Raw genomic sequence first — 25,735 nt, 5'->3', positions numbered from 1 at the left:
TCAAATAAGGAAAAATAGACTCCAAATTAATTCATTCAGTCCATTCAACCAATAAATGGCTAATCTTTTTACGCCTCATACTATGAAGCAAAAATCATCCGTAATTCCATAAAGACCAGAGTCAAAAGTATAAACTTGATGACAATCATGAATCAATGAACTACAGCTGAATGTAGGCAGGTCAAATAAGGAAAAATAGACTCCAAATTAATTCATTCAGTCCATTCAACCAATAAATGGCTAATCTTTTTACGCCAACGCGTTTCGAATCCGGTATGTCAACTCTACGGATTCTCATCAGGGCTCTGCCTTAATACAGGATATCTGCAAGTGTATAAAATAAGACTTGTTTTAGCTACATTTTTGACAGTTGTTTAGCTTCCAACTACATTTAACTCGGATTCCTCATATTACCTGTTGAACCAGCAGCCGCCGGTCAAGGGTAAGGTATTAGTTCTGACTGAGTTTCTTTTCTTTTCGGGATCTAAAAACAAACGCAGGTATCATGACCTGTTCTTGCTCACTTTTTAAGACCAGAATGGGGCACATATGTTATTAACATACCTTACTGTATCATGCTCGTGATCCTACGTTTCCACCAAATGGGAGTTAATTTTCAGTCTTGTGTTACAGCCTGAAAATAATGAGAATAACGTTTTACGCGCTTTTTATGCACAGACGGAGAGAGTATGGCACTCGTAGCTCTACTCGGCATACCTGCTCTGAGGGATTCCTCGCTTGGGCTGTTCGTGTTCTAATCGGTTGCAGCGGTAAACGCTTTCTGACCATGTGGGCACCGCTTTCCTCAATCCTTATTGTTTGCGCTCGCTATTCTCATTATTTTCAGGCTGTAACACAAGACTGAAAATTAACTCCCATTTGGTGGAAACGTAGGATCACGAGCATGATCCAGTAAGGTATGTTAATAACATATTAAGGCAGAGCCCTGATGAGAATCCGTAGAGTTGACATACCGGATTCGAATCGCGTTGGCGTAAAAAGATTAGCCATTTATTGGTTGAATGGACAGAATGAATTAATTTGGAGTCTATTGTTCCTTATTTGAACTGCCTACATTCAGCTGTAGTTCATTGATTTATGATTGTCATCAAGTTTATACTTTTGACTCTGGTCTTTATGGAATTACGGATGATTTTTTCTTCATAGTATGAGGCGTAAAAAGATTAGCCATTTATTGGTTGAATGGACTGAATGAATTAATTTGGAGTCTATTTTTCCTTATTTGAACTGCCTACATTCAGCTGTAGTTCATTGATTTATGATTGTCATCAAGTTTATACTTTTGACTCTGGTCTTTATGGAATTACGGATGATTTTTTCTTCATAGTATGAATATTTGAGTGTATATATATCAGAGCAATTCACTTTGTATAATACAACTAGTTATGTGTATGTGTATGTGTTTGTGTTGTAAATAATCGCGAATTGTAAATAATTGTATATAAGGTGTACAAACGATAAGGTGTCCCTTTCATACATCAATACTTTAAAAAAAAGACAAAAAACAAATAAATAATAAAAGGGTTTGAGTGATATACCCGAACGAACCAGGAAGTCTCTTATGGTTTGTTCCCTCAAAAATAGAGGATTTGAGTAAGTGTGTGGCTGGCAATTTGTGTACTTAGAATTTATATTAATGGTCCAGCTAGCCCCACGTCCCTGGACCTGACTCCCTCATTCTTCAACCATTGTAGCTGGGCGGACAAGAGATAGAGCTAAAAATGCGATACCTCCAGGCCGCCCTCTGACATAGGGTGCTATAGTGTACTCAACGACACTCTCCTCCGCCCATCTCCCCATATCAGGTCCTGTAACATGGAATTCAATTGTCAGAACCACCCCACAGGCATCAAGACCGGTAGGTTGACTAAGAAATATAAAAGGCGGGGTAGCCTGACCATTTTGGCCTGAGAAATCCTGGCCATGATAGGTAGGTGTAAAGTGTGCCAAAAAAGCACACATGACCGGAGAGACCGAAGCACCCAATCCAAATTGCCTTTCCTCCTATCATCTAGGGAGTGGAAGACATGGATGCCCAAATATTTAAATGAGTGCGGTGTCCGGTTTAGGTCGGCAATCAGGGCCTCAGGTCTTGGCAGAGGTCCCTCCACTGAGACAAAGTACCTCTTGCTCTTGTTGACCCGCAAGCCTGATAGTATACTAAAGCATTCCAGAAGCTGTAGGGCTCTGTCAGAGCCCACCACAGCTTCCTTCAGATAGATCAGGAGGTCATCTGCGTACAAAGAAATTATATGGTACCGCCCCTCAACTATCATTCCCAAACCCTCACCACCCTGACGAATCAGCGCAGCAAGTGGCTCGATTTCAAGAGCGAATAAAAGTGCTGAGATAGGGCACCCCTATTGGGTACCACGCAAGATCTTGTACTGCATAGATATTGCTTTGCGCGTCTTAACCTTCGCTGTGGGGTACCCCTTCCTGAGGCCTATGCGCAACATTGCCTCTAAAAAATAATTTCGGCATACTGTGTCAAAGGCCTTTTCCAGGTCGATTGAAAGGACCGCGGCGTGTGTCATGGATCTCGCCCCAGAATGGTAGAGTATGGAACAGAGTCTGCGCAGGGTATAGGAGGTATTTTGGGACAGGATAAAACCATTTTGGTCGGTGTGTATGAGGGATTTCATGTGTAGGAGCAACCTAAGTGTCAGGACCTTACTGAGGATCTTGAAATCCATGTTGAGCATAGAGAGTGGTTTATAATTCCCCACCCAGGCCCCCAATGTAGAGGTCTTGGGAAGCGGGATCACAAGCACGCTTTGGGTACTTTCGGGGAGTCCTCCTAATCACAAGAATTCTGCGCATTGGGCCACTAGTTGCGGGCCCAGCATGGGGGCAGACCTTGCGTAAAACTCAGCAGGGAGGCAATCCCCCTGGCGTTTAACCAGAAGCATTATGTGTAATGGGTTCCCAAACTTCCTACACGGTCACTGGAGCTCCCAGTTCCTCTTGCACCTGTCTATCTAGGGTTCTAAGTGGAAGGGGGGTAGGAACTCTCTAAGCACCAGTTGTGGGACAAGGGGGGGAGGTGGTGTGTAAAGTTTATAAATGCTCCTGGAATAAAGCATTAATCGCTCCGGGAACATAGACGACCTCGCCCAACTCTGTCTGAGCTTGCGTAATCGGCCCTCCTTGGGTCTCTGGCTTGATCAGCCATGCTAACAGGCGGCCGGCTCGTCCCTTCTCCCTCTGCACTCTATCGAGGTACTCCTTATAATTATGGCATCTCAGCCGTTCCAATGGTATCACTGTAGTGCGCATGTGTCTCTTGAAGTAGTATCGAGAAGGGGCGTCAGTTCCCTGTGCATTGTCTAGTGGTCTTAACCTGTCCTCTAGGTCTATCAGTTCCTGCCGCAGTTCCCTCTGAGCTCTGATTGACTGGCCCATGCAGTGTCCCCTCACCACCTTGAACACTTCCCACTCCAATGCCGTGGATGCAGTGTGAGCATTAGCGGGGAAAAATGTGTCAATAAGAGTTCCCAAGGACTCTCTAAATGGGGCATCTTCCAACATCAAAGGGTTAAGTCTCCGTGACGGAATGAAGATGTCCATTCAGGGGTTGGTGGAACATCAGTAATGGACTGTGGTCAGAGAAGGTACACCCCAGGTATTCAGTATGTGTAATGGAACCACTGAAGGCCGGGATACACAGACAGGTGTCCAATCTAGTGTGTAGTTGATGTATAGAGGAAAAGAAGGAATATTCTGTATCTTCCATTTGTTGCACCCTCCAAATATCTTCCAGCCCCCAATGGTCCTTCCAGTTCCAGAACCTCATTGCTGTGCTGTGAGCCTGTGCACCTGGGAGGGGAGGGGTCAGCTGCAGTGTCAGTGACAATTAAAATCTCCTCCCAGGACTACAACATCCTCCCATGACATTGGTCATCTGCCTACCTTCTTGTCCGGCCCCCTATTTATGGATACCTTCCCTCTCTTGCAAACTAAGTAAAACAAACCATTTGAGTTCCACCCGCCATGTACAACTCCCCGATCCCAGCCACCCAAACCTATGTAACACATCAGTTTCCAGTTGAGGCCCAAACCAACCATGGAGAGGACCATAGAGGGGTTGTGGTCGATTTAGTGAGAAAGTGATAGACAAATGTCTGAATGGGTCGCACCCCGGCTGGGTCCTGAACAGCCAGCGGGGCGTCCCCACTCCAATTTAGGTCTGAGACTGCCCGTAGGAGTCTCCCGGGTCAGATAATCTCATCCGCCCTCTTCTGGGTCACCAAAGGGAGGGTTATACTATCCTCTCGGGAGGATTCAGATTCTTTGAGATCCACACCCTGAATGAAGTGACACAACTGCTGATCAATCTCAGCTACCATAAAAAAATGCAAAACTAAAAACATAATTGATTGACACTTTCTCTCTCCTGTGGGATTTTCCACTATGTGGTTGTCGCTTCCAAGCAGGCCCACCACCAAACCTTGCAACTGCAAGAATGGTTTCTTATTTTCAGAAAGAGCTGCGAAGATACTGTTGTTTTTTAAATTGTCGCATCACATTTGGCAAAGCTAAAAAGAAATCCAGAGTTGGAAACCACATGAATCTGCAACTGTATGCGCCCTTAGTGAAAATGGCAAGATAGAAAAATGCCTCAGAACGTGTTACACAATTTGCAATCTTAGTTTGCAAAAGTTGTATTTCCCTCCCGCATAATTGTCTGTCCTGCTGCATAAATCCATAATAATAATAATAATAATAATAATAATAATAATAATCCACATTTGTAAAGCGCACAATCACCCGTAAGGGTCTCTAGGCGCTGGGGGCCGTCGGGAAGATTAAGCAAGCTATTGCCCAGAGTCACATGGTGCTGGGCTAATCTGCCACCGGTGCCGGGGATCGAACCGTGATCCCCAGATTCCAGCGTCAGTCGCCCTGGCCGCGGCGCCACACCTCTTCCTTACTCATTTGCCTCTTAATTTCAGCCTCACTGCCTAAAGTGCTACAATTTCTATATCATTATTATAATGTTTTCAGCAATTTAAACAAGATATTAGTTTTCATCAACTATTATAAATGAAAAATTAAACAAAAAGCAATAACTATATCAACCAGTGACTTAGTTTACACTCAGTTAACTTAAGCACATGCTTTGCTTATTTGCAAATAAAAGAAAACTAATGTAATACTTAATGTGTCAATTGTGGAAGAAGCAGCCAAGAACCATGAAATCCTCCGGCAGTTAAGTTTTTTTCCAACAAAAATTAAACCAAAATGGTGCATATTTCCCTGATGTATTCAGCTAATCATTCTCAAATCATCAAGAGCACCTCATCTTATAAAGTCATCGATACTCATTTCCAATCATCCTGAAATCTTCAGGAACAACTGAACCTTGTGAAGTCATCAGATGCTCGTTCTTAAATCCTCCTGAAGTCATCAGGAATAGTCACACCGTTTTCAAGTCATCCACAAATCATCAGGCTTAAGTTTCTAAACTCTGCTGATGACTTAAAGAGCTGGATAATGTCTGATGACGTGAAAATGATTTCTACAGTAGTTGGATGATCATCCAATGTTCTACAGTAGTTGGATGATCATCCAATGAGTCTAAGATGACTTCTAAAGAAATCCTGTTTGACATTGGTTAGGCATAAAGTGGGGGGCAACCAAGCAAAAAGATTCACTTTCCTACATTCGGGCACTGCCTGATTGCTCTATGGGCCAGGCACACTTTTCAATTGTCTCCTGCTATTGAAGCCCGTCACGTGTTCATCCAGCTCAGACTGACCAAAGAACACAGCTCAAGTGGTGAAGCGCTGGCCTGGCAAGTTATTCAAAATAGATCGAAAATGCATTATTTTACATTAATGTTACAAAAACTGCAATTGGTTAATGCAATCACTGATTTTTTCCCAGCTGGCACACTGTGGATTGTGAATTCTGTATTACAGTGCTACAAGGTCCCAGTATGAGACTGAAAGTTCTGTGAACATGCACATTGCTTTTTTTTTTTTTTAATAGAGATTTATATAGCGTGAACTCGACCCGAAGGTATTTGAGCGCCTTACATGAGCACCGGTTACGTTACACAAGGACACATTCAGGCACGGGGAGAGTATGTGATTTGCCCAGAATTTTTTATGCATTTTTATATAGTGCTTTAAAACGTTATTATGCACAGTACAGCATATGCTGCAGCAAAATGTGCAGAGACTTAGTTTCATTATAGATCAAGGGTTAACCTTTCATTCCAGGGATTTTGCAGCAATTTAAAAAAACTGTTACACCTTCTCATTAATCAAAAGGGTGTAATATCTGATATTTATATATGTCCACTGACCTCACGGTTGGATTTACTTTCGTGAAAGTGTCGCTCTGTCACACATTTGGCTGCTGAACGTCAAACATAAGTGCATGGAAATGTCACACAAGAGCAGTATGAAAACTTGGCAGCTACGTCGAACATTACACGTTGTTATCAGAAGAATATGACCACTCCAAGATGTCTGCCCGGATGATAGCAGCCTACCCACTTCCATTATTCTCAGAGTGAACTAAGCTTTTGCGAGTTTTTTTTTTATTCTGACTGACAATTGTTTTGTTTAATACGGAAACTCGGTGCTTCCACTCTTCTCCTCTAAATTACCCAACCTTAGTTTCATTAACAGGAGCACGTCATTCCATCCTACACGGCTTCTAGTTCTCGAGACCTCCTTCCGTATTATTCGGCCTCGGCGCATACGTGACCCCGCCCACTCCCTGGGTGCCGCCCTTTCTCTGCGCCGGGTCCGGAGAACCCGCCTCTTGCCCGCCTCCCGGTTGCCGGGGTGCAGCGTCCATAGCAACGAGTCAAGATGCAGGAAGAAGAGGCTGCAGCGACGGCGGACAGTATTATCAGCCAATTCAATACCTATGAGGATTTTTTGGACTCGCAGATCACCCCACTGGACCTCTACTATCTGGAGGTATTTATCCCCGGCCTATGCGCAAAACTCTAGTCAAGCCCGCTGACCGAGAGGAGCTAGAGAGGACCGGGGGGAGTGGAAAGTAGAGAGAAGAATATGGGCGGGGGAAAGGGAGGAAGGGAGGAGTTGAAGGCGGAGAGAAAAGAGAGGAGGCGTGCCTCAGGTGTAATGTTCTTGATTGTTTTGGATTGTCTACATTCTCCGATCCAGTTCGAAACGAAGGTTCTCTGGATATTTATAAGTGTTTTTGGTTATGTTTCTCAGCCCGTAAACAAACGCCACTAGGTAGCTGTACCTACCACAACTGAATGTAATCGTCGGGTACTGGGCTGCTTTAATTTGAACCGGAGTGTACCAACGCTACTCAAAAGTGGGGCAACAGGCTGGTCGCCTCAGAGTGTGGCGTCCCTATGTTTGAACTTTAAGAGGGGCACACAATGCGACACATGTAACAAGCATTTGCAATGCAATAGGTCTCGCATTAGGAAAGTTTGAGCTATTGGTCTTGTAAATGACAATTTATGTGTTGGTTTTGAAAATAGCGAAATTAATAGCTTTGTCATTTACAATGCCAATACTTTTAACTTTTTCAAATGTGACACCTATAGCATTTGTAATGCAACATGTTTTGTATTTACGTGACTTAGATGTATTGATATTACATATAACAATGGCTTTTAATTTTTTTAAAATAATTAATACTTCAATAAAAGTTATTGTAATTTATAATGGCAATAGCTTAAACGTTTGTAAATAACTTATGTGAAGATTATGTTCAGTGTATTTTATTGTGACGAAAATCCAAGAACAGAAGTGAAATATTAACATCTTTTTGTGACATTTATAATAAAGTTTGAAACATTGAGAGAACATATTTGAACCAGTTGTTGTTGAATGGTTGCACAGATTGATGCTGTGGTGGCGCTGAGTGATGTGGTGGCGACGAGTGATGCTGTGGCGTTCAGTGATGCTGTGGTGGTGCGATAGATAGATAGAGTGAGGGCGATAGATAGAGTGAGGGCGATCGATGTGAGAAGTTGGCCTGATATGTGATGTCCACTATTCTAGTGGGCACCTTGTATCAGTCCAAACAACCCTTACGGTGATGGTTGTAAAATCAACCTTATTGACCAGCTATCCTAGTGGTAGCATGGACAAAGCAGTCTTAGGCTAAACGCAAGCGGGCATGTGAAGCCAGCTGTTTTACCATATGTAACCCCTTTAATACCAAGTGAAAGGACACCACACAGGTTGTATATCAAAATATATATGTATTTATTTCTAACACAATCCTCTGAACTCTTTATGAGGTCAGAGGCACAAGCACATAACAAGATACTCAATTATAATACAAAAAGTTGCACAAAATACAGTAATGCCCTAGGGGCACTTCAAACCATATACTAAAATAGTGGTATAAGAACCACGTCACGAACAAAGGATAGGCCTAGGGCCTGGAGAATCGCTGGGGCTATGCTGTACTACCAAAGGATAGGGAGCAGGAGGCCCACGGGATGCACGTGCAGTGTCTTTACACACACGCGAGTTACCATAGAGTTAGAATGGGAACGAAAGAATTGGAAACTAGTTATTTTAGGTCACTTCCGGATGGACAAGGAGAAAGCTACTTGAAAGTTAGACACTAGGATAGTAAATACCGACAGGAGCACCGAAGTACTCACGTTACCTCACCCACAGGAAGCAGGTGCATAGGTGTCAAAGTGTGTCGAGTTTCGTCGCTGAATCCTATGGAGCCTTGAAGAAAGATGCTGCAGGCGTGCAGGAGGGAAGTGTCCGGGTGGATCCAATGGCGGATCAAGGATGAAGAGTAGCTGAAAGCAGAGGGGACAGAGTCTGGGTCACTAGCCAGTGACCAGGAAGGAACCAGGCGATGTCGCGAAGTAATCAGGTGATGTCGTGAAGCTTGTCTCTGCAGCCACGTAGACCAGGAGGTGTCGATGACAACCAGGAGCTGGATACGGACTGTCCCACGAAGGCTCTCGCTGTCGGCGGTGTCGGCTTCCGGATTGGAGTCAACAAGCCTTGGTAAAGGCACCCCACGCAGGAATCGAAGATGGCTTACGGATCAGACCAGCAAGGTCTGATGGACTTCTCCTTTTCAGGGAAGCAAGGGCCAGTCTGGAGCAACCAGACCAGCTGTGTAAATCAAAAGGTTAGTCGTCACAGAGGCCACTAGCCAACGGGCAAGTGACCGGACAGACGCGTCGAGCAGGAAAATGCAGAAGGGCCCCACGCAGAACTCGTGGAGTGTGGAGGGATGATCTTCGGTGCAGTTGGTGCTCGGGGCTGGGGCTTCTCAATCCCCAATGCACAACTTCAAGGGTGCCTCAGAAGTTGCACGGAAAGCAATTAGCTGACTTTCTAAGATGGCCGGTCCCACGTCTCTCGTCGCCTCCATGGGTCTCAGCTCTGCTGTGACTGTGGATCGGGCTGTTGGAAGTCTGGAAGTCCGGGTCTTGTCAGGCTCTGTGCTCGGGCTCCGGCGGGAGCATCGACAAGGCAAACCGTTGATCGCTTGATGGTGCCTGCTTGCACGGGGTGGTCACTCCTTGACCACAAGGGAGATTCTTCAGCCTTCTATCTTCAAGTAGAACGACGAAGGTCCAGAGTTTCGTTTCAAGTTTCAGTTAGGATAAATCTAAAGTCTTGGGACTCAGCTCCTACCTATATATCAAATTTAGGGGCTGGATTACCTGCTAGGTCCCTCCTATGGGTGGGAACAGGGAAGGGGGTGGTTACACCCCTTTCCCTTTGTCCAGTTTCGTGCCAGAGCTGGGGCTGGAGTGCCCCAGCTCCGGTTTCAACTGGACTATGCATGGGACTCCTTGTGTGCCCCAGGCAGTGTCTCATTTCATTCAGCCCTCCCTGCCCCAATACACTATAGCCTGTCTGGGGTGGTGCTAGCACCTTCCAAGACAGGAAACCTATTGTCCAAGCCTCCCTCGCTGGAAGGGCTCCCAGCAGCAGGAGGTCAGACTTGTGTCTGTGGCAGCAGCATCCATTTTGTGATGCTGAGGCTCTGGTTAACTTTAACCGGTATTAGTAGGAACAGCATGTCTTCTCCCTCTAGAAGGGTGGAATGCTACCCCCGTCGCCAGAACTAGCGAGGGGGTAGTATTCTAAAGCGTATGACACCTTACACGACATGTTTTGATAAAGCCAAACCAAAGTTAGCATTCAACCGCGAGGATTATAATGCACTTAAGAGTATACGGTATGGCAATATCCTAGAACAGCTATAAGGACATGGTTCCGAAAGCTGCAGACAGGCTCAGCTCATGCTAGAGCCTCATCTCACATAAAACCAAGCACTCTGCCTCCAGGATTGTTAAGGCCTGCCATAGGAGTGACTTATAGGTGTATATGTGTCTAGATATAAGGTTAGATATAGGAATACTATACCTAAGCAAGGGGTGATTACACGACCTTGCCCCAGCTGAGTGATCAGCCAGTTGTGTCAGTTGGATGGCCAGCCAGGGGTGGCAAAATATATGCTGCAGCCCCTGGTAGGCCTTGGGTGCACCTATGCCCTGGGTACCTATGGTACACTGTACAGGGACTCACAAGAGTGACCCAATTAGGTATGTACCTAAGGTACATGGAGTCCATTTTATAGAGAGAGCAGATAGCCTGGGGCCCTGATTAGCAGGATCCCAGGCCAACTAAGTCGAAAACCAGCTAAACACCAGGCAAAAAAATCTGGGGTAACCATAGTCAGGTATCCACCTTCCTACAATCGATAGATAGATAGATAGATAGATAGATAGATAGATAGATAGATAGATAGAGTGAGGGCGATAGATAGATAGATAGAGTGAGGGCGATAGATAGAGGACAATAGAAAGATATATAGATAGATAGAGTGAGGGCGATAGATAGATAGATAGAGTGAGAGCGATAGATAGATAGAGTGAGGGCGATAGATAGAAAGATAGAGTGAGGCCGATAGATAGATAGATTGATAGATAGATAGTGAGTGAGGACGATAGATAGATAGATAGAGTGAGGGCAATAGATAGATAGAGTGAGGGCGATAGATAGATAGATTGAGGGCGATATGTAGAGTGAGGGCGATAGATAGATAGAGTGAGGGCGACAGATAGATAGTTAGAGTGAGGGCGATAGATAGAGTGAGGGTGATAGATAGAGTGAGGACGATAGATAGATAGATAGAGTGAGGCCGATAGATAGATAGATTGATAGATAGAGAGTTAGGGCGATAGATAGATAGATAGAGGGCGATAGATAGATACAGTGAGGGCGATAGATAGATAGATAGATAGATAGATAGATAGATAGATAGATAGATAGATAGATAGATAGATAGATAGATAGATAGATAGATAGATAGAGTGTGGGTGACAGATAGAGTGAGGGCGATAGATAGATAGAGTGAGGGCGATAGATAGATGTGTGTGGTTGTGTGTGTGTGGTTGTGTGTGTTTGGTTGTGTGTGTGTGTGGTTGTGTGTAGTTGTATGTGTGTGTGGTTGTGTGTGTGTAGTTGTGTGTGTAGTTGGGTGTGTGGTTGTGTGTGTAGTTGTGTGTGTGGTTGGGTGTGGTTGTGTGTGTGGTTGGATGTGGTTGTGTGTGTGTATGGTTGTGTGTGTGTGTGGCTGTGTGTGTGGTTGTGGTTGTGTGTGTGGTTGTGTGTGTAGTTGTTTGTGTGGCTGTGTGTGGTTATAACTTTCGCAAATGTGACACCTATAGCATTTGTAATGCAATATGTGTTGTATTTATGTGACTTACATGTATTGATATTACAAATAACAATGGCTTGTCATTTTTTTTAATAATGAATACTTAAATAAAAGTTATTGTAAATTATAATGGCAATAGCTTAAACTTTTGTAAATAACTTTTGTGAAGATTATGTTTATTGTGACGAAAATCCAAGAACAGAAGTGAAATATTAACATCCTTTTGTTACATTTGTAATAAAGCTTGAAACATTGAGAGAACATATTTGAAAAAGTTGTTGTTGAATGGTTGCACAGATTGATGCTGTGGTGACGCTGAGTGATGTTGTGATGGCGAACGAGTGATGCTGTGGCGTTCGGTGATGCTGTGGTAGCGCATAGTGATGTTGTGGTGCCCCTGAGTGATGCTGTGGTGGTGCTGAGTAATGCTGTATGCTATGCTATGTTTTGTTTTGCTATCCTATGTTTTGTTTTGTTATGCTATGCTATGTTTTGCTATCCTATGCGTTGATTTGTTATGCTATGCTATGCTGTGTTATGCTATGCTATGTTTTGCTATGCTATGCTTCGTTATGCTATGTTTTGTTTTGATATGCTATGTTTTGTTGTGTTTTATTATGCTATGCTTTGTTTTGCTATGCTATGTTTTGTTATGCTATGCTATGTTTTCTTGTGTTTGGTATGCTATGCTATGTTTTGCTATGCTATTATATGTTTTGTTTTGCTATGCTATGTTTTGTTGTGTTCTGTTAACCTGTTAAGTGCTACCGTCGGCCGTTGAACGTTCGGAGCACTACCTGGCTGGTGCTGCGCACGTTCAATGGCTGACGCAGCCCCGCCTGTTTTTTAAAACGGTCGCACTGCCGTGAAATCGCGGCAGCGGCCAACGGGTTAAGCTATGCTGTTTTGCTATCCTATGCTTTGTTTTGTTATGCTCTGCTATGTTTTGCTATGCTATGCTTTTCTTGTTATGCTATGATATGCTGTGTTTTGTTATGCTATGCTATGTTTTGTTATGCTATGCTGGTGAGGGTGAGTGAGGGTGAGAGGGTTGTCAGGGTGAGGGGGTGTGAGGGTGAGTGAGGGTGTGTGAGGGGGTATGAGGGAGAGGGGGTGTGAGGGTGAGGGGGTGTGAGGGTGAGGGTGTGTGAGGGTGTGTGAGGGTGAAGGTGTGAGGGCGAGTGAGGGTGTGTGAGGGTGAGAGGGTGTGAGGGTGAGGGTGTGTGTGGGTGTGTGAGGGGAGGGGGGTTGAGGGTGTGTGAGGGTAAGGGGTGTGAGGGTGAGGGGGTGTGAGGGTGAGTGAGGGTGTGTGAGGGTGAGAGGGTTCTGAGGGTGAGGGGGTGTGTGAGGGGGAGGGGGTGTTAGGGTGTGGTGGTGTGAGGGTGAGGGGGTGTTAGGGTGAGGGTGTGTGAGGGTGTGGGGTTGTGAGGGTGAGGGGTTGTGAGGGTGGTGTGAGGGGGTGTGAGGGGGAGGGGGTGTGGAAGGGGGAGGGGGAGGGGGTGTTAGGGTGTGGTGGTGTGAGGGTGTGGGTGAGTGAGGGTGTGTGAGGGTGGGTGAGGGGGTGTGAGGGTGAGGGTGAGGGGGTGTGAGGGTGAAGGGGTGTGAGAATGAGGGGGTGTGAGGGTGAGGGGGTGTGAGGGGTTGTGAGGGTGGGGGGGTGAGAGTGAGGGGGTGTGAGGGTGAGGGGGTGTGTGAGGGGGAGGGGGAGTGAGGGTGAGGGGGTGTGGGAGGGGGAGGGGGTGTTAGGGTGTGTGAGGGTGAGGGGGGTGAGAATGAGGGGGTGTTAGGGTGAGGGGGTGTGAGGGTGAGGGGGTGTGAGGGTGAGGGGTTTGAGGGTGAGGGGGTATGAGGGTGAGTGTGTGTGAGGGTGAGGGGGAGTGAGGGTGAGGGGGTGTGAGGGTGTGTGTGAGGGTGAGGGTGTGTGTGAGGGTGTGAGGGTGAGGGTGTGTGAGGGTGAGGGTGTGTGAGGGTAAGGGGTGTGTGTGAGGGTGAGGGGGTGTGAGAGTGAGAGGGTGTGTGAGGGTGAGCAACGGTGTATTGTCTGAAAGGTGCTTGTGAATTTCTGAAAGGTAAACACAAGGAAACAGAAACCTTGCACAAATACATATACATTGCACCTGTCACTATACTCTAACTATACACTTGTTTGTGGAGGACGAGAATGGTTTATACTTGACTTTTGTAGAACTGAAGATTAAGGAGCACTGTAAACATCCTACTGATCCATGCTCTTAGCAGTATACATACAAGCTGGAAACCGAATACCTTTTTCACAGAATTCATTAAACAGGCCTCAAAAACTGATAACGGATATTTTAGAAATAGAAACAGGTCTCCATGAATGTGGGGAAACAAAAGGGGCGAAAATATTTGCCTGCAATTGAGACACTGTAATTTAAAATAAGTAGGGTGTATGAATATTGAGGTGGAGCAGTGTAAACAAAGGGTACAGAGTGCAGCGAAACAGTGGGTGGAGTTTGTATGGAAAAAAAAGACACCTGGGGCACGGTGGGGATGCTGAGGAAGGGTCCAGTCGTGCAGATGTGACTGAGTGATGGTTGTGCTGCATAGGGAGTGAAAAGGGGTGCGGTGTGTAGAGCAAACGATGGGGAGCAATGCACGGGCACCGGTTGAAGCTGAGCAGAGGAAAGGCAGCGCTGGGAGGGGGGCTGGGCAACCATGCCAGCATTCCGAATCATGAGCAGATAGTCCTGTTTATGACCTGCGGAGCGTGTGAAGTGGCTTGTGGCAAATGGAATCAAAGCGGCCGCTTTGATGTTCTTGTCTTGCTTTGTGGGAGGGGTAGGGGGAGCGAATTCCTGTGCATGCGCCTGGCTCACGTGAACTGTATGCGATCCACAGTGGGTAGACTTTTGAAAGCAGCTTACTGAAATCTCGCCGAAAACAATGCTTACACATTGCTTCAGCGAGACCTAAAAATGTTTGGACCACTCAGGTATATATATGTGAGAATGTAAGCAAGGCTGGTGTTACCGGTCGAAACACGCAATGACTTTGTAAGACAGCAATAAAATACTTCACGCCAAATACAAGCGGAGTTCGCGCCTTCATCGCCGTTGGGAGGTTGAGGAAGGAAATCCTGGCTAAAATAAATTCCTTTCCCGGGTCCCCAGGACGTCTCAACCGCAGATAACTCTTCCAGCATGCCCTGGAGCCATGGATACAGTGATCGTGGCTATATATATATATATACATCAAAGGTTCCTTACACAGGAACTACATTTCCCAGAATGCCTCTTAAATGGCATCTATGGGAATCTTTAAAAAGTGAAAGTAATGAAGGACTCACATACCGTGAGCAAGACTGTGAATCAGTTGAAACGCGTTGGTGGTGGTTTATGGTGTTGATCTGCACTTAATAAATCGTTGAGAAACAAACTCTGGTGGAGTGCGGTGCTTTCCTGTGTAAGGAACCTTTGATGTGTAAATGTCGAGGAGGACCAGCCCGCCTCTGCACCAGCACCCGCTGTGGAAAAGAGCGCTCTCCTTTTGGGCTGTTTGTTCTTGAAAAAAAAAATATATATATATATATATATATATTTCCACACAAAGAGAAGATATACTCCAGCACTCCGCTTGTTAAAGTAGATGAAATTTATTCAGCACTGCAAAGCCTACGTGTTTCGAACCAGAATGGTTCCTTGTCACGGCAGTTTTCACAGTTGTCCTACATCACTTTTCATTATTTATAGTGTGCATGTATTTTCGGTGCATTCTGGGATATATAGTTTTGTGCAAATTAAACTGGTATTTACAACGCACATTGTTGTCAATTCATTATATACATGCAGCATTACAGAAAGACATTTCCATTTTTATCATGTCTGCATCCATTGGCAATTATTTTGTGCGTTCCTAGTGATGGCTGAGTGCCATAGAAATTAAATCAACTTAGCATCTTAGTCCCTACATGCAATCGCTGATGGTACCAAAGCAGTGTTGTCCTTGCTGCACATCAATACAGATAAAACTGTTTTGTTTACTTATCAGGCTCTTAAGTTAAGCATCCAATCGTGCTCGCAAGTGTTCGTTATATATATATATATGATGCAAAGCCCACTCCAAGCACAACTTCCTCCAAGGACTTGTGAAGTAAACGAGGTAGACCCAAATTCAGTGCATTTCTTTATTCAAAAACACCACCAGCCATCACGACGCGTTTCGGCAGATCCCTGCCTTGATCACATGACAACATTTCAGTGTACCACTAGCTTATTTAAAGTGACAGTGCTATGATAGACATAGAAGACATATGCATTTAAAAGCTCAGATTTATCTTTTTGGTTATCTTGTTCAGTGAGCATTTTGGTTATTGTAAAATACATTTTCATTATTAGTCATGGCTTGAATGCCTATTTGTAACAGAACATTCCTTCAATTACAACCTTACAAACTAGCAATGCTACCAGCGATTCAGAAAATACTATCCGGATCACATTTCTTTAAACTCGTCATGAATATGTCTCAAAGCCATTTACAATATGACTTTTCATGTAACTCATTCTACTGAAAACTACCAACACTTAGCTTTGGCATCGTCCTTTGTCTTAAAAAAACTTAATTCTGTTAGTTAACTTTGGAACCCGTATGAAACCATAATGGTAACATACCGTAAAGTGCGGAATAGTGCTAGGAGAAAAATCACCTGATTGTACTCCTAATAGTGCTAAAAATGGTAAAGATCAATACATATTCCCATAAGGTGCATATAGTGACTGACTCATTTGTTGTTCCAGAGACTAAATTTCACTGATCTTCAGAAATTAATAAATACAGTTTCAATCGCTGCTCTGTACATAACCATATTATGTGCAAATACCACAATTATTGCAATATGCATGATAGTCTTAAATAATGTAAACAAGCGGGGGTATAGGCTGACGGGATATATACAGACTTTTATACCTTAATGAATGATTCCCACAATTATACATACTAGCCTTACCAATGAATCTATTGCGCTCTCGCTATAATAATAGAATTCATAATTATCATAAAAGCTGTAAAATTATAATTCATTCATTAATTGTTAAAATCTCTATAAAATCCCTTTTAGAAAAATATAAATCTATTTCATCCTAAAATGTCATACAAAACTATTTACAAAACTTTTTTTCTTAAATGTCATTGTTGCTTGCTACAGAAAACCAAATAATCAATATATATATATATGTGTGTCACCAAAAACGCCCAGAAGCTTGAGGCCGCACAGCACTGCAGGTGAGTAACAACTCTATTTAAACCAAGCAGGCAGCTTAACATCCCTTTGAAGTCCATGGCCTGACGCGTTTCGATGCCGCTGTTTGCATCTCCTCAGAGGCCGTGTCAGCGGAGGTGATTTGTGGCTACCGCATCTCCCCAGCGTGTTTCCATAATAGGGGGCCTCAAGCTTCTGCGTGTTTTGGGTTATAGATATATATATATATATATTATACATATATATATATATATATATATATATGTTGTATGTCGTCCTCAGCTCTGCACAGCTCAGCATGTACTGCCAAAGGATGATGCGAGACCCAGTTCTTGGTGTTGTTAAATCTTTATTGTGAACCCAAACACCAGTTTGCCACGACGCGTTTCGGCCAAAGCCTTGATCACATGACGCATATATATATATATCCACACGTTTGCCTGTCAATCCCATTTCCACTTGAGAAGGCAAGTGCAGACCCAATTCTTTTCAAGTGATTTTTATTGTGCTATCACCTTGTCGCCATTGGGAGGTTGAGGAAGGAAATCCTGTTTGTATATATACGTATGTATGTGTATGTGATATATATACATATATATATATATATATATATATATATATTCACTGAAAAAACCATAGGTTTCAGGCCTGATATAGTTAGGAATTAGCATTTAGAAATTCACTGAAAAAACTGTAGATTTTAGGGGTGTTATAGTTAGCTGGACATTTCACTCATACAAAACCATTGAAATTCCTCCGATATAGTTAGTTGTACTAACTATATCTCGCGCGCCCGCAATCCACTGCTGATGATGTCACATATTACATCATTCATGACATGGTCAGTGACATTACTGATGACATCTCAAATGACATCACTGATGACATCATCCAGTAAATGTGGTTTGCTTTGTTATTTAAATATGTATTATATATATAGCAATTTGCATTGAAGAATGAGTGGATATATAAGTATAAATATCTGGATGGAGGATTTAGTAGCAGTGTGATTGACTGTTTACTTGACTAATTTAAAGTGTCTCTCTAAATATATTGGATAATGACTAAACTGTGTGAACATCTGTATCACTTTGTCAGTTGTTGTAAAAACTACTTCTCCAGTTGGTTACTAGCTATTTGAAAGTCTATATTAGTTATTGATTAGTTAACTAAGTATTTGTATGGGAGAGTGAATGTGTGTGTGGTTCGGTGGGAGGTATGTGACTGCCCAAAGATGTGTGAATTGTTTATTTAGTAGGTATATGACGTTAAGACTACATGTTATAACAGTTGTTTGGGTGAGTGAATATCGTTATGGGTGTGGTGATGAGCAAATATCTCTCTTAATGGTACATGTCCAACAAAGTAGAAAAATAAAAGGCAATGTATGTGTCAGTTGTTGTTTATAAATAAGTATACGTAAGACTCACTGATTGTATGCGTGACTGTATAGATAACTGTATACTTGTAATAGTGATTTTATAACACACTAAGTATAATTTACTATCTATATGAATAGATAAAGTGGTGTTTGTATAAGTGTATAGCTAAGTAAATGTAAGTATGATCCATTGTTTGCATAAGTGAATAGGATGACTTTATAAGTGAATAGGATGTGTGCTGGTGTGTAATGTCAATATAGGTGTATAAGTATATTTGATTGTGTTCTATTGATCATTGACTGCATGTATGAGTGAATCTGTAGGTAAGTGATTAGATGTGTGTATAGATCTAGGAATCACAGAGTGGTTTTTAAAAACTTGTATCGGTGTGTCAATGGATTTAAATATGGTACTCTGTATTTTACAGTGAGTGACGAAAGGTTATACTAGTGTATGATGATGTGTATCGTCACGTGGATGATGTCATCAGTGATGTCATTTGAGATGTCATCAGTGATGTCACTGACCATGTCATGAATGATGTAATATGTGACATCATCAGCAGTGGATTGCGGGCGCGCAAGATATAGTTAGTACAACTAACTATATCGGAGGAATTTCAATGGTTTTGCATGAGTGAAATGTCCAGCTAACTATAACACCCCTAAAATCTACAGTTTTTTCAGTGAATTTCTAAGGTTTTTTAAATGCTAATTCTTAACTATATCAGGCCTGAAACCTATGGTTTTTTCAGTGAATTTCAAAGGTTTTTTAAATGCTAATTCCTAACTATATCAGGCCTGAAACCTATGGTTTTTTCAGTGAATTTGCAAGGTTTTAAATGCTACTTCCTAATTATGATGTGTGTGAAACCTGTGGTTTTTCTGTGAATTTCTAAGGTTTTTTCAATGCTAATTCCAAACTATAACGTGTGTGAAATCTATATTTTTTTCACTGATTTTACAAAGTTTTTAAAGTGCTAATTCCTAAATATAACGTGTGTGAAACCTATGGTTTTTTCAGTGAATTTCCAAGGTTTTGAAAATGCTAATTTCTGTAACAATTTTTATATTTTGTATATATTTATTTTCCAACAAACTGCCTTTGTATATTTTAATACATTGAATGTATCCTGTAATATGCAACGGCACAGCTAGTTTTTATGATTTGGATAAAGTTAAACAGTATAGTTTACATCTTCAATCAAAATATAAACAGTCAAATTCGTCAATTAATTTTTTTTTCAAAGTGCGCGCAACGTGCGTGCACCTCGTGATTTAAAAAAATTTTTTTGCCCTTCGGGGTCCTTCAGAGACCCCCTGAGAAGGCCTAGGGGGTCAGGGAGTCTCTACCCTGCCCCCTTTTCACGTTCTCTGCTTTGTTCCAGCTTTTTTCATATCAAAATGGCAGAACAGCAGCCACAGGATTCTTCTGAGTTTGTGTGTAAGTAACTCTATAGATGAGTGTCCGTGTGTAACAAGATGTATAGGTGTATGAGTACATATGATGAGTGAGTATATGTATGAGTGCCCATATAGAACTGTTAGTGAATGACTGGATGTGTATGTAGATTTTGGAATTACTGAATAGGTTGTTCTAACTGGAATTGGTATCTCCATTTTTTTGAAAATTTTAGTTTCTATTTTTGAATGTGTGTATCAAGGGTTATATTACGCTGAGAGGAGATCTGCCACTCTTTCACAAGGATAGGAAGCACACAACAGCGCTCTGCACTCCGGCATGATTTTGCAGCCTGCCTTCATGTTTCATGGTCTGCACAAAGGAGGCTCGAGGCTTGCATCATGTGAGCCTCCTTTGTGGGCCTGTAATGAATAAATGCCGGTTAATCACATGATGCAAGCCTCGAGCCTCCTTTGTGCAGCCCATGAAGAAGGGGTTGTAATACCCTGAAACGCGTCGGCAATTGAATAAAAGGTGAAACATGAAGGCAGGCTGCAAAATCATGCCGGAGTGCAGAGCGCTGTTGTGTGCTTCCTAATGCTTCAGGGCACTTTGGTAATTCATCTACACGCACGGCAGCCCGGCCGTGAGGAAGGCACCATCACCGGGTGGAGAGAGACATGCCTTTCCAGCCGGATTGGGCTGCAAGTCACAAACTGTTTGGGGACTGAAAGCGGCACAGCGCTCCTTGCGAACAAAAACCTGCTGGACTGTAACGCTGCCTACTAAAGGTAATTAATTAAAGCACGAATTCAAATGAGGACTTGAACTTACTTAAAGGAAATTAATCTTGCATCACGGACTACACGTCCCACAATTACCAGTGACATTGCACTGAGCATACGCCCACTGGGGGGCCTGTAATGAATAAATGCCGGTTAATCACATGATGCAAGCCTCGAGCCTCCTTTGTGCAGCCCATGAAGAAGGGGTTGTAATACCCTGAAACGCGTCGGCAATTGAATAAAAGGTGAAACATGAAGGCAGGCTGCAAAATCATGCCGGAGTGCAGAGCGCTGTTGTGTGCTTCCTAATGCTTCAGGGCACTTTGGTAATTCATATATATATATATATATATATATATATATATATATATATATATATATATATATATATATATATATATATATATATATACACACACACACACATACATACAATGTCAGATTTATTGCAAATGAAAGGTATTTGGAAAAAATGTAATTGTGTGACAAGGTGTAGTGTCTGTTTTTTTCTGTTTCACATTAAGTGGCTGTGGTGATTGGGCCCAAGCAGGGGCAGGGCAATTAGAGCTTGGGCACGGTCTTCATCTGGTCCTCTTCTAGAGACACCACTGCTCATGGAGCGGGTAGGGAGAGATGGAAAAGGGGACCCAAGAGAAGGACAGCAGGGGACAACATGACCCCGGGGGCATCCGCCCACCATCCTAATGGGCCCCTAAGTATCTTATCAAGCAACAACAACGTAAGACCCACTTTTGGAAATGCCCAGCATAGTGATGAAGCATTGCTTGCTCCGCAACAAAAGGTTGATCAAATCCTGGAACAGAGCCCAGAGGATCAGACATTTGATACGAGTGAAGACCAGAACACCCTCAATCGCTTTCTGGAATTGAAAGTAAACTCAGAAGATGTAGTAGCGCCTAATGTCTGAAGAAGTTAAACAACACGCAAAAACAAAAATTTTAAATCAAACTTTAATCCAATTTTTAGAAAGCCCAGAGGTAAGACACCTACTCCCCCGGGAGATCTTGTTCGGGAGAAGGAAAACACTTTATCTAGTAACTCATCGCCAACAACAGAATTGGATGAGCTTCTGGGTTCCCCCATTCAAACAATCAAGTCAGCAAGAGATGCAAGATCCATTCAGGCACTCAAATGTTGAAGCAATCAATAAAAACGCAACAAGACTTGAACCAATAACTACGTTGCCACTGTCCTATCAAGTCCCACAATTGGAGCACAATGAAACTGCGGGGGCAACAATGCCTTCCTTATATATCAGCAACATAACAAAGACCACTGGGGCACAGACGGAGGCCAAACCTACTTCCAGAAGTGGAAAGAGATAATGCCCCACCATCATCCTCTTCTCACTACATCCAACACCATTAAATAGATAATGGGGTAACCAACAGCCAAAGCCAGGGCTCTTCTACCTGACCAAAGAATGAATTACCTGATATATCCAAAGGGGCAGAATTTTCCCTAGTCGCAGGCGGGCATTACAGTTCAGAAATCTCTCATAGGATCCCAGCCTTATAGTCCTGTTCCGGCGCACTAATTTACATATGCTTCACAGACAAACCATGGAACAGTAAATTCTCAACATAAATTTTATCTACCAGTGTCCCCTACTAAAGCTATTGTCATCTTTACCCGAGCAGGGGACACTTGACTGGAAAGATCCGATCTACATTATGTATGTCCCCATGCTTAAAGAGAGTCTACAGGATGCCATAAGGGTGCTATTTAGAAATAAAGTGATCAACAGGCAGGTTGAACTCATCAAAAGACTTTGACAGAGTAGGGAATAAAAATAAGCAAGTCAGCAAAACCAAAATATCCCTGGCTCCCTGCAAAAATAAGCCCCTGCAGCACCCTGATTCTGTACTCTAAGCTTCGAAGGGGTCGAACATCTTGGGATCAGCAGTAGAACACGTTACAATCTCAGTGACCAAGCAGCGAATAAAAGAGTCTGCAGGCTGCAGAGGAACAGTAACATTACGCAGAGCACTGATCAACATCTTGCCGCCACCGATCCTAATTAATTGCTGCTAATCAGGGACCTGTATTTTAGATCTGTTTCTTTTAGCTTTTAGCCTGCCTATTTTTTACATTTGCTGTGTGGGAATTGTGGAATCAAGGAATTGGGAATCTGCTTGTGGAGGGAGGGGGACTTGAACCGGCTCTTTTGCAGCTCCAGGACCGCTAGCCGCCATTTTTCCACTTCAGCACTGGCTAGTGGATGGATGCTGGGTTTTTTAAAACGGGACGCGGCGCCAGCCTCCCAGTCTTAGTAACGTAGAGCACTGATCAACATCTTGCCGCCACCGATCCTAATTAATTGCTGCTAATCAGGGACCTGTATTTTAAATCTGTTTCTTTTAGCTTTTAGCCTGCCTATTTTTTACATTTGCTGTATGGGAATTGTGGAATTGGGGAATTGGGAATCTGATTGTGGAGGGAGGGGGACTCGAACCGGCTCTTTTGCAGCTCTAGGACCGCTAACCGCCATTTTTCCATTTCAGCGTGGTCTAGTGGCTGGATGCTGTTTTTTTTTAAACGGGACGCAGCGCGAGCCTCCCAGTCTTAGTAACGTAGAGCACTGATCAACATCTTGCCGCCACCGATCATAATTAATTGCTGCTAATCAGGGACCTGTATTTTAAATCTGTTTCTTTTAGCTTTTAGCCTGCCTATTTTTTACATTTGCTGTGTGGGAATAGTGGAATCGGGGAATTGGGAATCTGATTGTGGAGGGAGGGGGACTCGAACCGGCTCTTTTGCAGCTCCAGGACCGCTAGCGTCATTTTTCCACTTTGGCGCGGTCTAGTGGCTGGTTGCTGGCCCTTTTAAAACGGGACACTGCGCTAGCGCTCAGCGGTCGCGCGTTGCGGGCGAGCCACTGGCGCGCCAAAGGCAAGCCCATCTGCGCCCGTCAGCGTCCTGGAAGGGTCCGGGGCCGGCATGCTGGCATTTTTGTCCCAGTGCCGCCCAAGGTAATTACCTATGATAGGGACCTTTTGTTAGCGCTTGATAAGACTGGGGCATGTAGACCCCACATAAATTTAGTCCGGGGAACAATGGCTTTGAGAGGTGTAAAGATTGCATCTGGTCAGCCTGGCCCCCTCCGAGACAGCATACCGTTAAAAGGGTTATGACTGCCCCGGTCAGGGATCATTAGATATCAGATAAATACTGGAAGGTTGCTCTATTGAATGTCCGCTCCCTGAAAAGACATGAATTTGAAATCTTTGACCTTCTTACTGACTCATCCCCAGACCTGTTGTTTCTCACAGAAACCTGGCTAACGGAGGCTTCTAATCCTACTATTGCCAATGCTATTTCACAAGGCTACCAGATTCTGAGAAAGGATCGCCCGGTAGGGAGAGATGGCGGAATAGGTATTGTATACAGGAGTTCCTTTATTTGTACTCCGCTGGCGAATGTGGAGATAGAGGGGGCGGAAAGTTTAAGTTATATTTTAACTCTCTCAGCTCAGCAATCCTTGGCAGGAGTAGTAATCTATCGCCCCCATGGCCCGGCTAAGAACTTCCTGGATTCTATTAGCCATTCCATCTCTCCCATTGCCGCCAAATATAGCCATTGTATGGTCCTGGGAGATTTTAATATCCATATGGATAAATCTTTGGAGCCCGACTCTCTTAGACTATCTGAATCCCTGGATATTCTTAATTAAACCCCGTTTGTTTGTGGACCTACGCATGAGAAAGGCCACGTACTGGATCAGGTTTTCTCTTCTAACCAGATTTATATGGCTGCCCCCTTGGCCTTAACCTGGTCCGACCATCATCTGATTAATTTTAAAATTTGCAGAGATACTGCCAGACCCCAACCCCTGGAGACAACAAAGGTGAATCACTACTTAAGACTATTTCATCTGATAACATCTGAGGCCATTCGGTCCGCGATGTGGCAGAAGCCAAATCCCTTAAGGGGCGTCCTGGAACAAGATGTGAAGTCTTTTGAGGATTGGCTGCAGCAGCAAGCCACTGAACTAGCCCCTGTTTGTACAAGGCCTCATAATCCCACTCGAGCTTCAGCCCCCTGGTTCTCTGAGACCTTAAGGGAGAGTAAAAGAGCTTTTAAACTTCTTGAAAGAGAGTGGCGGAGGAATTATAATTCCTCAGACAAATTGAACTACAAATTGGCACTGAAGAATTATCACAAGAGTATACGTGAGGGAAAAAAACCATTTGTCTACAAAAATTGATATGGCAGCTAATAAGAGTAATGTGGTAAAGAGTTTTACCTCCCCTGCCTCTACAAGCCAACTGTTTGTTCCCACTAGTGATTGGACGGAACGGATGGCCCTCTTTTTTTAATGAAAAAATGTAATTGATCCAGGATTCTTTTGAAACCAAATCACAGGAGCGAGAGGATATTGAGGGCTCTCTCTCAGCCGCCTGTTCCAGTTCTAGGGCTTCCCTAAGGGAGTTCCCAGAGATTACTTTGGAGCAGTCTCTGATGTTTATGAAAACTTTGAAATCTGGCTGGCCCACCGATCCCTGCCCAGCCAAAGTGTTGTCCTCAATAGCGGATGTGATCAACCCTTGCGTGAATTTGATCTTGAACACTTCTCTACGGGAAGGGTTAATGCCTCAAGGGTGGAAACATGCTAAGATCCTTCCGTTACTGAAGAAACCTTTGGTGCTGTTGGATCTGTCCGCAGCTTTCGACACCGTGCCTCATCCGAGATTACTGGAAAGACTCAGGGATAGCGGTATTGGAGGCACGGTGTTGAGTTGGTTTGCATCTTTTCTTGCCAAACGCTCTCAAACCATCTGGTCGCCCCCTTTTATGGTGGAAATTCCCCTCTTGAATGTGGGGGTACCGCAGGGCTCTATTTTGAGCCCTACACTATTTGATTTGTACATGGCTCCCCTGGCCCCTCTCGCTGAGAAATTTGGTGCCAAAATAGTGTCATACGCTGATGACACTCAGCTGTTGTTCACCTGCGAGAAGGGAATTGAGTTTAATGGCAACTTGATCAACACCTGCCTATCCAAAGTCTTCTCCTGGTTAAGCCATCACCATTTAAAATGCAATTCCGAGAAGTCGGAGATTATTTTCTTCGAGCCTCAGCCTCCGGATATTTGGCATGAATTGTGGCCCCGGGATATGTCACCCCCTGTGTCGGCCGTTTCCTCAGTGAAAACTTTGGGAGTTAAGCTGGATTCCACTCTTTCTCTGAAGGCCCAAGTACACTCGGTAGCCGGGGTTTGTTTCGGGTTGTTGAAAATGCTGCGAAA

The 25,735-nt window shown here is 43.7% G+C and overlaps 1 protein-coding gene across 1 annotated transcript in view; it reads left to right on the top strand.

Annotated features, from left to right (window-relative positions):
- Positions 1-6,732: 6,732 nt before the first annotated feature.
- Positions 6,733-25,735, top strand: part of CFAP299 (cilia and flagella associated protein 299) — a 2,020,143-nt gene continuing 2,001,140 nt past the window's right edge. Inside the window, exon 1 of the mRNA XM_078677578.1 lies at positions 6,733-6,959. Within this exon, the coding sequence (XP_078533704.1) occupies positions 6,849-6,959 (111 nt within the window). The 5' untranslated portion in view covers positions 6,733-6,848. The remainder of the gene's footprint in view (positions 6,960-25,735) is intronic.

The sequence above is a fragment of the Lissotriton helveticus genome, chromosome 2_1, assembly GCF_964261635.1.
Source record: "Lissotriton helveticus chromosome 2_1, aLisHel1.1, whole genome shotgun sequence".
Taxonomy (NCBI): Eukaryota; Metazoa; Chordata; class Amphibia; order Caudata; family Salamandridae; genus Lissotriton; species Lissotriton helveticus.
Note: the sequence above shows the minus strand (reverse complement) of the source record. Positions and strands in the feature narration are given on the sequence as shown.